The following is a 13,758-nucleotide window of genomic DNA, read 5'->3' on the forward strand; positions in this document are numbered from 1 at the left end:
GAAGTTATGGGCAAATTCAGCCCACGGGAGGAGTCTAGACCAATCATCTTGAGAGGATGATACATAAAGACGTAGGAAGGTCTCCAGATCCTGGTTTACCCTTTCTGTCTGGCCGTTGGACTGGGGGTGATAGCCTGAAGAAAACTTTAATTTTATTTGGAATGCATCAGACAGGGCTCTCCAAAACCGTGCTACAAATTGTACCCCACGATCGGATACAATTTCACTAGGCAAACCATGACTTTTGAAGATATGTTGTACAAACAGCTGAGCCAGACTAGGAGCGGATGGTAGCCCGGGCAATGGAATGAATCGGGCCATCCTGGAAAATCTGTCAACTATTACCCATATGGTGTTGTACTCTTGAGATTTGGGTAAGTCGCAGATAAAGTCCATCGAAATGTGAGTCCAGGGACGGGATGGAATAGACAAGGGATGGAGCTGACCGGCTGAAGCTTGTCGGGACACTTTGTGCTGTGCACACTCTGGACATGAGGCCACAAACTCCTTCACTTCCTTGCCAATCTGCGGCCACCAGTAGGATCTCTGAAGAATTTTTAATGTCCCCTGGGCGCCAGGATGCCCAGAAAATAATGACTTGTGTGCCCAGGAGAGTAGTTTCTGACGAAGTTCAGTGGGAACGAAGATTTTACCAGGAGGAGGCACAGGCGATACTTGTGTGGGAGCAAAAGCGATGGGATCAAGAATAGGCCGACTCTCCTTCAGATCTGAATCCTCTTCCATGGAACGAGATAAAGCATCAGCTTTTACATTCTGGGTGCCTGGACGGTATAATAATTTGAAAGAGAAACGAGAGAAAAACAAGGACCAACGAGCCTGTCGAGGATTCATACACTGGGCAGACTGGAGGTATAACAGGTTTTTATGATCTGTGAAGATCGTCACGGGGAACTTGGCACCTTCCAATAAATATCTCCATTCTTCGAGGGATAGTTTGATGGCAAGCAATTCTTGATCTCCAATGGAATAATTTCTTTCGGCTGGAAGAAACTTGCGAGAGAAGAACCCACAGGGGTGGAGTTTTTCATCACTGTTTTTCTGGGATAGCACAGCACCTACTCCTATGTTAGAGGCATCCACCTCAAGAAAAAAGGTCTGGTCGACATCGGGCTGAGACAGGATAGGAGCGGTGACAAAGGCTTGCTTTAAAAACTGGAAGGCTGCGACGGCTTCTGTAGGCCAGCTGGCTGGATTAGCCCCTTTCCTGGTGAGTGCGGTAATGGGTGCAATCAGTGTGGAGAAGCCTCGAATGAATTTCCTGTAGTAGTTGGAAAACCCTATAAAGCGTTGGACTGCTTTGAGGGAAGTGGGTTGTGACCACCCATTAATAGCCTCCAATTTCTCTGGATCCATACGTAAATCAAAGCCAGAAATGATGTAACCTAAAAAGGGCACGGAAGGAACTTCAAAGGTACATTTGGAAATCTTGCCGTACAGTCTATTTCGCCGAAGACGAGACAATACCTCTTTTGATCTGGGTTCGATGAGAGGGTAAGTCCTTTGAAAAAATGAGGATGTCGTCGAGGTATACCACAAGGCAAACGTAGAGCATGTCCCTGAAGACCTCATTTACAAATTGCTGGAAGACTGCTGGGGCATTGCAGAGACCGAATGGCATTACCAGGTACTCGTAATGACCATCCCGGGTATTAAATGTTGTCTTCCACTCATCGCCTTCACGGATCCGTATCAGATTGTAAGCCCCACGGAGATCCAGTTTGGTGAAGACTCGGGCACCCCTCACTCGGTCAAAGAGTTCGGTAATTAAAGGAAGCGGGTAACTGTTCTTGACTGTGATATTGTTTAAACCTCGGTAATCGATGCACGGGCGAAGGCCTCCATCTTTTTTCTTTACGAAAAAGAAACCTGCGCCTGCTGGGGAACTTGAGTGCCGGATAAACCCTTTTTGAAGATTCTCCTGTATGTATGCAGACATGGCTTGAGTTTCAGGAACAGACAAAGGGTAAGTTCGACCTTTGGGAGGAAATTTCCCGGGAAGAAGATCAATTTTACAGTCCCAATTACGATGAGGAGGCAGAGTATCAGCAGACTGCTCGCAGAACACATCAGCGAATTCACTGTAGATTTCAGGGAGCTCAGGAAGAACTTTTGCATTGGCTGAATGAGTGAGCACCACTGACTTGATACACTGCTGTTGGCAATGAGAACTCCATTGCTCGATCTGTAACGTCTTCCAATTGATGTTGGGATTATGAAGACGGAACCAGGGAAGACCAAGGACGATTTCATAAGAAGATTTGGGAATGATGAGAAATTTGATCTGCTCCTGATGCAACATGCCAACTCTAAGGGTGAGGAGGCTGGTACAGAAACGGACCTCACTGCCTGGAGTTCTGCTGCCATCAACTGCTGTAACGGCTAGGTGTGGAAATAACGGTTCCATAGGAATCTTCAGTTTAGTAACCAGGTCTTGTAAAATGAAATTCCCGGCTGAGCCGGAATCTGCCAAGGCGGTGCTGGAATGGGCACCGGCAGGGGTATCCAACGATACGGGCAAAACAAAGTCATATTCTGGAGGAGACTTAGCCACTTGACCCAACCTGACTCCTCCCTTACAGGTTAGGCTCGGTCGTTTCCCGAACGCTCGGGGCAATTGTTAATGAAGTGACTGGGAGCAGCACAATATAGGTACAAACGATTGCGCTGCCTACGGGTACGTTCTTCGGGTGTCAGTCGTGATTTACCCACTTGCATTGGTTCTTCACGCGTAGGAGACTCAGAACGAATCTTGGGAGAAACTTTGGGAATTAACTTCTTGTGTTTTTCTAGTCCTCTCTCACGAAGACGTAGATCAATCTTGACACATAGAGATATAAGATCTTCCAATTGGTCAGGAAGATCGCGAGATGCCAACTCATCTTTAATCCAGTCAGAGACTCCTAACCAGAAGGCAGCTGTCAGGGCTTCATTGTTCCACTGTAATTCAGACGCGAGAGTTTGAAAGTGGATTACATACTGCCCCATGGGGCGGGGCCCTTGCTTGATCTGGAGGATGTCGGTAGCTGCTGACACGGGTCGACCTGGCAAATCGAATATGCGGCGAAAGGTCTGGATGAATTGGTCATAGTCCGCCAGCAATGGATCTGCTCTCTCCCATAAAGGTGACACCCACTTTAAGGCAGAACCAATTAATAATGACACAATATATGCAATTTTAATTCTGGCTGTGGGAAAATTATGAGGAACCAATTCGAACTGGATTTGGCACTGATTGATAAACCCTCTGCAGGTTTTGGGGTCGCCATCGTATTTAGTGGGTGCTGGCAGTTGGAGACGAGAAGGTGGAGCTGGTGATGCTGATCCTCTGTGGGAAGTTGACATAGAAGTCGACAGGAATTGCTGCAGGGTGTCCAACCTGCTGGAGACATCCTGCAAGAATTTGATCACCTGCTGCTGAGTGGCTTCTTGGGTCTCCATTCTGGCAGCAACATTTTGGAGAACCGCTGGTCCCACACTTGGGTCTTGAGCCGAGTCCATCGGCCTTGAACTTACTGTCAGGTCTGGGGTCTGTTGTGTTCCCGACTCGGATCGTGGTGGACCAGTGGAGGGCGCTGAGTACCGGAAGGCTGGAGGCCTGATGTATGACATGCACAGGGGAAAGACCTTGCGTACCAGAGTGTTGACGGAGACCAAAAGCAGAGGCGCGGAGTCTAACCTGCCAGCGGTATTCACCAGGGACCCCCGCAAGGGGATATGGACTTGGCTGCGTCTGTCAGGCAGGTCGCGGCCCCCTGCCCTGGCCCTCTGGACGTAGGCTGGGACTGGAGCTGTGAGAATCGGAGATGACTGTAAGCAATGACACTGGAGACACTGGCAGGTGGAACAGTCTCTAGATGGCACAGTGTGAAAGTGTCAACACAGGTGTCGACAGCGAGGTCGTCGGGGATCACTCAACTACAAGATGGTAACTGCAGGAGGCTTCTGGAGATGGTATACCAGGTAAGTATGATTTAGCAGGAATCAGTTACTCGACTGCATAGTGGAATAGCAGGAGTCTTCTGGGGATGACAAACCAGGTAGTAGCTGCAGGAACTGCGAGAGGTACACGGGGAATCCGGATAACCAGGAGCCTTGGAAACAGCTGAACACAGGAGGTACTGGGATCAGATGAACACAAGTTCAAGGCAATGACTGAGGATTAGAGGCCGGAATATATCCCCCCTGCTGCGTGCTGATTGGCTAGCTGCAGCAACACCAATCAGTACAGGGAAAGAGTGAGCATACCTGAGAGGTATGCAGGTGTGTGGCTCAAAGGTTACCCTGGCTGAGCAGCGGGATTGGACCTTCTGGTCAGCTGAGCGCATGTGTCATGGCGGCGCCCATGACGCGCGGAGTCCAGCGTGCCGGCATGTCGATGGTCAGCACCAGCCAAACATGGGACATCTCGCCAGACACTAACAGCGACCAGAGGTCTTACTCTCAACGCTGACCACCGGGAAGGTAATGGACGCGGTCTCAGACGGGGCTGAGACCCACGGTTTGTGACAGAGAAATTGTAAAGGATAAAGGAGTTTTGGAAAAGTAATTAGTTTAATTAAATTGGCTCTACCCAAGTGTGATAGTTGTAAATGTTGCCATCCCTCTAGCTCCGTTCTGATTTTTGTAATAAGTGAAATTATGTTTGTGTAGTAAAGGTTATGAATATTTTTGGTCAGTGTAATTCCTAAGTACTGTATGTGGAAAGATGCCCATTTTAGTCCATTGAGAGAGGCATCCGGTTTATACGGATGGCTACCCAGCGCTAAAGCTTTTGAGTTTGAAAGAATAATCCCAAAACCCGAAAGCAAACCATATTGGTGAAGAATGTCGATCAAAGGTTTTAGGCTAGTTTTGGGATTAGAGACGAATATCAAAAAGTCATCCGCAAAAGCTTGCAATTTCAGTTCCTGAGATCCAATTTTGGCTCCCTGCAGGATCATCCATTGTTGAAGGTGACGTAATAAAGGATCTAACACTAGGCTGAATAACAAAGGTGACAATGGGCAGCCCTGTCGTGTTTCCCGCTGCATTATTAAGGTTTTGCCGATAAGACCATTAACCAACAGCCTAGTAGAAGGATTGTGATATAAATATATGATTAGGTTTTTAAATGAAAGTCCAAAATCCCTATATTCTAAGATTCTGAAGAGGTACTCCCATAGGATTTTGTCAAAGGCCTTCTCGGTGTCTAAGCTCAACAATACCATACCTCCCAACTGTCCCGATTCCCGCGGGAACGTCCCGATATTCGGGGACGTTCCCGCGTCCCGCCCGGGGCCGCCATTGTCCCGCGGTGGGGGGGGACAGTTGGGAGCCCCCCCAGCTTCCCGAGAATAGACGCTGTGCGCATGCGCACAGCGTCTATTCAGCGCTGACGAGCGGCGAAAACGGGGGCGTGGCCGAATTTCGCATCACCCCGCGAGGCCACGCCCCCTTTCCGCGAGGCCGCGCCCCCTTTTCGGGAGCGCGCGCGGCTTCGCCGCGCGGACGTCCCGACCTCCCAACTTCGAAAGTTGGGAGGTATGCAATACTGTGGATGTGGCAGCGTTGTTTGATGAGGAGGCTATTACTGCGATGGCTGAACGAATCCCTAAAACTGAATGTCGATCTGTTGTAAAACCTAATTGGTGTGGGGTTAAAAGATATGGCATCAGTCTCTTCAATCTGTTAGATAGTATTTTAGTTAGAATCTTATAATCCTGATTTAATAGTGCAATTGGCCTATATGAGTCTAGCAGAGAAACATCTTTGTCTGGTTTAGGTAGCAAAAGCGTTATGGCTTCATTAAAAGAGGAGCAAGGCAACTTGTTATCAAATATTTCTTGGTATAGAAAGGTTAGTGTTGGAATAATATCCGTTTTTAAAATTTTGTAGTAATTGCCGTTTAATCTGTCAGGACCAGGTGCCTTATTTAATTTTAGAGATTCAATAGTAAGTAGGATTTCCTGTTTCGTGATTTTGTCATTTGAACTATCTCTTTGTGATGTTGTTAGTCTAGGTAAACCTACATTTTCCAAAAAATCATCTACAGTAGGAGCAAGTTTCATCTTTGCTCCTTTGGCCATGGCTAGCCATGGATAGCCATGGCTATTCTATTGTTCTCAGCTGCAATACGTATTGTATTGCAGCTGAGAACAATAGAATAGCCATGGCTAGCCATGGCTAGCCATGACCAAAGGAGCAAAGATGAAACTTGCTCCTACTGTATATCTTTCAAGTTGGGTTCACTAGATTTGTAAAGATCCGAGAAGTATGATTCTAGTAATTTTAAGATATCGGAGTGAGAAGTAAGGACTGACCCAGATCTTTGGTCACTTACTGTAGTTTAGTGATATAAAAAATTTCTAGGCCAATAATCGTCCCGACTTGCCACCCCAATGGTGATATTGATTTCTCATATAGTCTGTTTTTAATTTAGCTTCTCGCAAAAGAAAGGCTTCAAGTAAACCTTTGTCTTGAAGATATGTAATTTTATGGTCTTCAGTTGTGTTTGTTAAGTAGCGTTGATGTGAGTTACATAATTTATTGGTTAAAGCCTGCAACTGTTCCTTTCTTTCTTTGTTACGCTTGGCCACATACGAAATGATGTGACCACGCATAACTGCTTTTGATGTCTCCCAAAACAAGACTATATCATCCCAATGTTGTATGTTATCATCCACATACAGCTGCAATTGGGATTTAAGATATTTTTTGTGTTAGGTACATTGGAAAGCGCCATCATTTTGAAGTTTTAAGGGCATTTTGTCGGGATCAAATGATGTTGATCACATCATTGTGGCCCCACCTACCACTGTGCAATGAATGTGGCCATGATGACATGATTGTGCTGGCCACACCCCCAAAGACAGCATTTCCCTCATTACTCCACTCTACTCTGCCCCTGTCGCATAATGTCATGCCTCCCACAGCAAGAAAGTAGGCAACCCTGGTTAAGATGCATCCATCAGTATTCCAGCTTGTGTGGATGCTGGGAGTGGGCATATTAGTCCCTGCATGGATCTACACCAGGGAAGGCCTTCGTAGCTGCATTTCCTTAAAATCACAGCCAGTTGACTGCCCATAGATGCAGCAGCCTCTGCATACATCTCTGAATCCAACCTGCCTTGTGGAAGGGATGCATTCAATGTACCGATGGACGTCGGACTGATGGTCACTATACCAACACCCACTGACCATCAGTTAAAATATTGACATGGCCAATATACCGATAATCATTATACCGGCATTTTAAGTTGTGACATGGTCAAAATATTGACATTTAACATGCCATCAGGTCAACATGTTATCAAGCAATTTTTGTCCAAAAACAAACGTTTTCATACTACTCCCAGTGGACCTGAAGGGGGGATGTAATCAGGGCCGCCACTAGTAATCTTGGGGCCTGGGACTGACCATCAGACCAGGCCCCCTACCCTGCACCCACCCAGAACTGAGCCATCCCAAGCGCACCCGCACCACCCCCGTACCATTACTTACCTACAGTAGCTGCAGCATCGCCCTTGTTCCTGCACTTGTGCACAGTGCAGCCTGCAGAGCATCGAGCCCCTCTGTGTCCTAGGCTCGGCACTCTGCAGGCTGCACTGTGTATTGTGCCTGCCTGGCTGGGGGGCACTGGGTGGGCGAGGCCCGAGACAGCTGTACCCACAGCACCCCCCTGTTGGCGGCCTTTGATATAATAGTTTGCTGAGCACAGCAAGGCTCAGTGCCCGAAGTACGGATATGAGGGGACGCTGTACACTTACATCGAGAGACACCAAAAAACCATAGAAACATATGTCGACATGTTGACATGACAGCATGTTAAATGTCGGTATTTTGACCATGTCGGTCAGTTGAACATGTCAGTATAAAGATGTTGGTATACTGACCGTGTCGTTATTTTGACTGTCAGTTAATGGGTGCGGCAGGGCATAAAGTGGTCATGCAGAGGTGGGGGAACTCATTTCTCTATGCCACCTAATTACACCCCTCCCCTCCCCCCATTATGCAGAGAAAGGGCCAGTGGTAGGGTTTTAGCATCACTTGCAAATTAGAATGCTTTTCTGTGAGAATTACAGTGCAGGGCCAATGTGGAGGTTAAAATGTTCCACCTCACCATTAGAGGTGGTGGAACTCAGTTTCACCCCGTTCCCCCTCACTTTAGCCCCTGGGGTTTGGGTATAAGGACCGTTGGTCAAAGTTTGTCAATAAATCATACAGAACCCTTGTGGAATAACAATGTTACCATCGGAAACATATTTTTATTTGTAACAGCAATTCTGCATTTTGTTCAAATACATGAATTTGTAGAAAGTACATGGGTACTTGTGAAGTTTCACTGCGCCATCATGGCGCCGTACTTCTGTGTCCAGCTGCGGGGCTGAAAACTCCATGCCAACGTGTATAGTTCATACCCCCACTATCCACGTTGGCATGGAGTTGATTTTAGATAGCGTGGCGAGCGCAGCGAGCCACCGAGCCCGCAGTGTGGGTGAGCGCAGCAAGCCCCGCAAGGGGACACAGACGCAGGGCGCCATGCTGGCACCGTGAAAGTACACAAGTACCAGTACATGTAACATTTAATGCCCAGGTGTGCTTGCTCATTGTGCATACTTGTCTACTTTTGAAAAAAGCATGTCAGACAGATTGTGGAGGTGTCACCTATTAGCCAGGGTTGCCTACCCTCCTGGATTGGCTGGGAGGGTCCCGGAAGATATTATAAAAGTAGGCAACCCTGCTATTAGCACGGACATGTACTGCTACACTTGTATCATAAAATTGCTTACATGAGCCCCAAAGCAGTTATTAAGTAGGGATGGCCATCGGCACATCCCCCATCGATGGTTGCCATCGATGGCTTCTAGAGCAGGAACCATCGATGGCTGTAAACCATTCTATCTCACACCATCGATGGTTCCTGCCATCGCTTTGCCGCGCATGCGCAGAGCAACGGGAATTGTCGCTGCGGGCAGCCTGCTTGGCCGGGATCTGCACGCATGCGCAGAAGAAACTTTAGCCATCAATCCAGTTTAAGTTTCTTTTGCGCATGCGCGCACCTTCTGGCGGGGCGGGCCGCCCACTGCGATGCCGCTGGTGCATGCGCCCACAACTTATACCATCGGAAACCATCCATCGATGGCATAAAACTATTCAACCATCCACTATCGATGCCCAAAACATCGGTCACTAGGTCCCAACCATCGATGTTTTGGGAACATCGATAGTCGATGGCCATCCCTATTATTAAGATCTACTGTTGAAAAAAGGGTACTTGTGTAGTTTCACGGTGCCAGCACGCTCTACTTTGTGATTGAAACTTGGCAGCTTGCCAGACAGCCTAATACATCTCCTCTGTACTGCAGAGCATTACATCTATTGTGTGGGATTGATTTGTATATCTAGGTAAAACACTGAACATCTCCTCTGTACTGCAGAGCATTACATCTATTGTGTGGGATTGATTTGTATATCTAGGTAAAACACTGAACATCTCCTCTGTGTAATTTACAACAGTACCTAGCATGTGTGTAGGGAGGAATTTATTTTTATTCTAAGTGATATATAGTATCCTGGAATGCTAGTTTTGTTTTTCTAAGCCACTTTTATTGCTATGTGTTGTAGCGGGTGGGGACTGAGTGAGTGGATTCCAATTATTGGGAATTGGGAACTCATGCATTGTTAGAGTACTTTAGTAGTCATTGCATACGGCTGTGGCCAGAGTTTATCTGTGGGCCTAGATTGAAGTGGGCCGTTATTAAAGTGGGAAAACTGATTCATAACTACAGCGTTATACCAGCGTTACACCGAAGTGAAACTGAAGGAAAAAACAACAACTGAGAAAACCAAAGTCTGCTTTGAGTGATTTTGTCAGAAAGAATGGACTAGAATAACCCCCTGGGTGAGCTTATTTGCTCACTCGACTTCCACTATCACATCTATGCTGATAACACTGAAATCTACCTCTCCTCTCCTGATCTCTCTCCCTCTATCCTCACTCATATCTCCAACTGTCTCTCTGCTGTCTCTTGGATGACCCAGCGCTTTTTTAGACTTAAAATATCAAAGACTAAGCTGACCCCTTCCCACCCTCCTGCATAAAACCTGACCATCTCTCATCCTAACCTACCGTTTATGCCCACTTCTTTCCCTTCTGTGTGACCCCTGTCTGTTTAACCCTCCCCTTTAGAATGTAAGCTCTCACAAGCAGGGCCCTCTCTCCTCATGTGCCTTTCTTAGACTATATAAACCACTGCCACCCTGATGCTTGCTTGTGACCTGTCCCCTGATGCAACTATCCATATTAACCATGTACTTGCCCTAAACTGTCTTGTACTGTAATTTGTTATGTGTTTTTGATTATAACTATGCTCTGTAAAGCGCTGCGTAATTTGTGTGCGCTATATATGAAACTGTTATTAAATAAATAAATAATACTAAGCTACGTTATCAGTGTAGCGCCTGTTTGAATCCTGGCAGCTTGCCAGACTTCCTAACTTGTGTCATCTACGTTATCAGTGTCCGTAAACAAGTACCACGTACACACACTGACCCTGCTCCCCCAAGTGGACAAAGTCGACGCAGCAGAGCCAGAGTCGACAGCATCCACTTCTGCAGCTGCTTCCAGTTCAAGTGATGGTGATGATGGCACTACAGTTCCTTAATAATGACTTCTTTCTAGATTTTCTTTTATTGTTCTTAAAATTAATTGTATTGCTATTGAATAATTTTTTCCTCATTCTTCTTATTTATTTTTACTAAAAAACAGTTAACAGTTAACACATGTCGTCATTACTGTCTCAGGTGTATGATTTTAAAGGTGTGAATGTGTTCCTGAAACAACCCCCACCATCCACGCCATCCCGAAGCGTGGCAAGCGGACGCGGTACGCGTCCTACCGACCTTTTCATACCCCCACTATACACGTCGGCGTGGAGTTGATTTTATATAGTCTGGAGAGCGCAGCGAGCCACCGAGCCCGAAGCATGGCGAGAGGACGCGAATAACTTCCTCGCCACGCTTCGGGCTCGGTGGCTCGCTGCGCTCACCACACTGTACAAAATCAAGTCCATGCTGACGTGGATAGTGGGGGTATGAAAAGGTAGGTAGGACGCGTAACGCGCCCATTCGCGAGGCTCACTGCGCTCGCCACGCTTCGGGATGGCGTGGATAGTGGAATAAACAAGGTCGGCAGCTGTTGCGTCGACAAGTGTCATTGTTAACAGGTTTAATTAGTGCTAAAGCGTCTAAATTAACAGTATGCCGGTGCTGTATTTAGACGTCTGAATTTTGCATCTACTACTTAGACGCTATAGCGTCTAAGTAGTAGATGAAAGATTCAGATGCCCCCTTTGTTAGCGGTGTGCCGGGCTGTCTATTTCTCTGTGGAACTACAAGTACCACAATGACCTGTCAGAGCTAGGCTGCCGCGGAGTCACTATGCTGACAATATAGTTCAAGCTGGAACCATGAAACTACACAAGTAATGTAGCAACCAGTCAGCGCTGAGCTGGCGCGGAGTCATTACGCTGACAGGTCACTGTGGCACCTGTAGTTCCACGGAGAAATAGTTCAAGCTGGCGCCCATAGTTCAAGCTGGCTCCGTGAAACTACACAAGTAAGGCAGGTACGCTGATAACGTAGTACGCTGACTATGCTACGCTGACTAAGCTACGCTGACTACACTACGCTACTTCTGACTGACTACGCTAGACTACTTCTGACTGACTACGCTAGACTACTTCTGACTGACTACGCTAGCTGACTGACTTAGACGCTGTTTCTGTCTGGGACGCTACTTCTGACTACGGTGAACTAGACGCTGTTTCTCACTATGCTAAAACTTGAGGCTATTTCGCCGATTTTGACAGGGACGCTAACTACGTACTGCCTATGCTGACTACGGACGCTGATAACACTGATAAAGTAGATTACACATGTAAGGCAGTCTGGCAAGCTGCCAGGATTCAAACAGGCACTGCGCTGATAACGTAGCTTAGTAAAGTAAGGCTGTCTGGCACCTGCCAAGTTTCAATCGCAGAGTCGCGCGTGCTGGCGCCGTGAATCTACACAAGTACCAAAAAAGAGACTGATACATGTCAGGACTTGTTTCTGTATTGTGTTTTACAAGTGGTGCCATATAAATGGTCATAAGAAACAATGGGCGAGATTTATTGTGTTGACCGTTTTTCCGAAAATGCGATTTAAACTCAAATCGCCATATATCGCCATTTTTTAAAATCGCATTTTTTCCCAGAAATCGCGTATTGAATGGCTGGCGCAAAGCCGCCTGAAAAGTGCGATAGATGGCGATAGATGGCGATAAGGTGCGAATTGAGTCGATGTAATACGCCATAAAAGTGCGATTTCCGGGTTAGGTCATGTGCGTATTTGCGGCCAACCGGAATGCGATTTACACCAATACACCTGAACAGCCCATACAACATGCTAACCTATTGGCCCACCTTAGTCCCTTGCAATACGCATCACACCCCCTATATAAAGGGGCGCAGACGCCATTTTACCCTTTGAAAGGGAGTAAGGCGTTTGAGATGGAGAGGAGAGGAGGATTTGTTAGGTGCAGAGGAGGCAGAGTGACGGCCAGCTTGGGCCCAAATACCCCAACCACTGGGAGAGGTAGGGGAGTGAGAGGCAGCACTGCCAGAGGCAGGACAGGGAGAGCCAGCATGTTTCCAGCAAGAGCTGTGCCAGGGAGAGGCCACATGGTGGAAGCTGAGCAGGTGGCTATGGAGGATGAGGAGGAAGCAGGCACAAGCCAGGTGTCCTCACAGGAGGAACAGAGTGCCAGGCACACAGAGGAGGAGCTGCAAGAGGGGGATTTCTCTGAGGTGGACTGGCCTGTGCAGGAGGCAGATGAAGCTGACTTGGAGGTGCTGGGGGAAGAACCAGGACAGGAGGAGGAGGAGGAAGAGGGTGATGCTGAAAATGTGGAGGAGGATGATGCAGCTCGTACAGCTAGTGGGAGGAAAGTCAGGTTCTCTTATGAGGAGAATATGGCCCTGGTGCGTGCACTCTTGCCCCTGTATGACCGCCTACTTGGTCCTCACCATCACCGCACAAGTGTGGCAAGGAAGAAGGGGATGTGGGACAGTATCACCTCCGCGGTAAATGCAGTTAGCACACACAAGAGGAGTGTGCGCAACGTCAAAAAGCGATACAATGACATCAAGCGCCTCCTCAAAGCCAAGCTTGCCCTGGAGAAGAAAGAGGCCTGTCGCACAGGAGGTGGCCCTAGGCAGGAGGTCCGCTTTAAGGCCTATGAGAGGCTGCTACGCCGAATCATCCCACCGGAGGTGCTTCCCGGCATCCACATTGCCGACACAGACAGGCCCCCCACTCCACCGCCAACTGGTAAGTGTCCACACATGTCAACTACACATTTTGCTATGTCATGTGCGCATGCTTTTATGGTGCTATGCTTTATGTGTCCAAAAGATTGCTGTGTCTGGAACTACATATCCCAGCAAAATCACATTTTGCTACCTTGCATTGCTAAATAATGGACTGTGCATTTTGCTGGGTTATGTAGTTCCACAGATCCAATTAATGTGTGCTGTCCTAATCACTGTAGGCCTGCAGTGTACTTGATTGTTAATCCATATCATTCCTCTGGGTAGTTGGAAAAGCACTTTACAGTCACTTTTACATGTGTAATCTGCTGGTCTTTCCTGTTATTTGCAAGTGGATTCAAAATATCGTTCACAGTCATAATACTGAAATAACCACTTCAGTTCAAAG

General features: G+C 47.4%; 1 protein-coding gene across 1 annotated transcript in view; it reads left to right on the forward strand.

The window, feature by feature from the left end:
* Nucleotides 1-1,654: 1,654 nt before the first annotated feature.
* LOC146027242 (uncharacterized) overlaps nt 1,655-13,758 on the forward strand; it is a 34,937-nt gene continuing 22,833 nt past the window's right edge. The window contains exons 1-3 of the mRNA XM_083158190.1: nt 1,655-1,781; nt 5,783-5,856; nt 12,867-13,371. Coding sequence (XP_083014316.1) covers nt 1,655-1,781; nt 5,783-5,856; nt 12,867-13,371 — 706 coding nt within the window. The remainder of the gene's footprint in view (nt 1,782-5,782; nt 5,857-12,866; nt 13,372-13,758) is intronic.

This window comes from Crinia signifera, chromosome 8 (assembly GCF_055691185.1).
Source record: "Crinia signifera chromosome 8, ASM5569118v1, whole genome shotgun sequence".
In the NCBI taxonomy this organism is placed as follows: domain Eukaryota; kingdom Metazoa; phylum Chordata; class Amphibia; order Anura; family Myobatrachidae; genus Crinia; species Crinia signifera.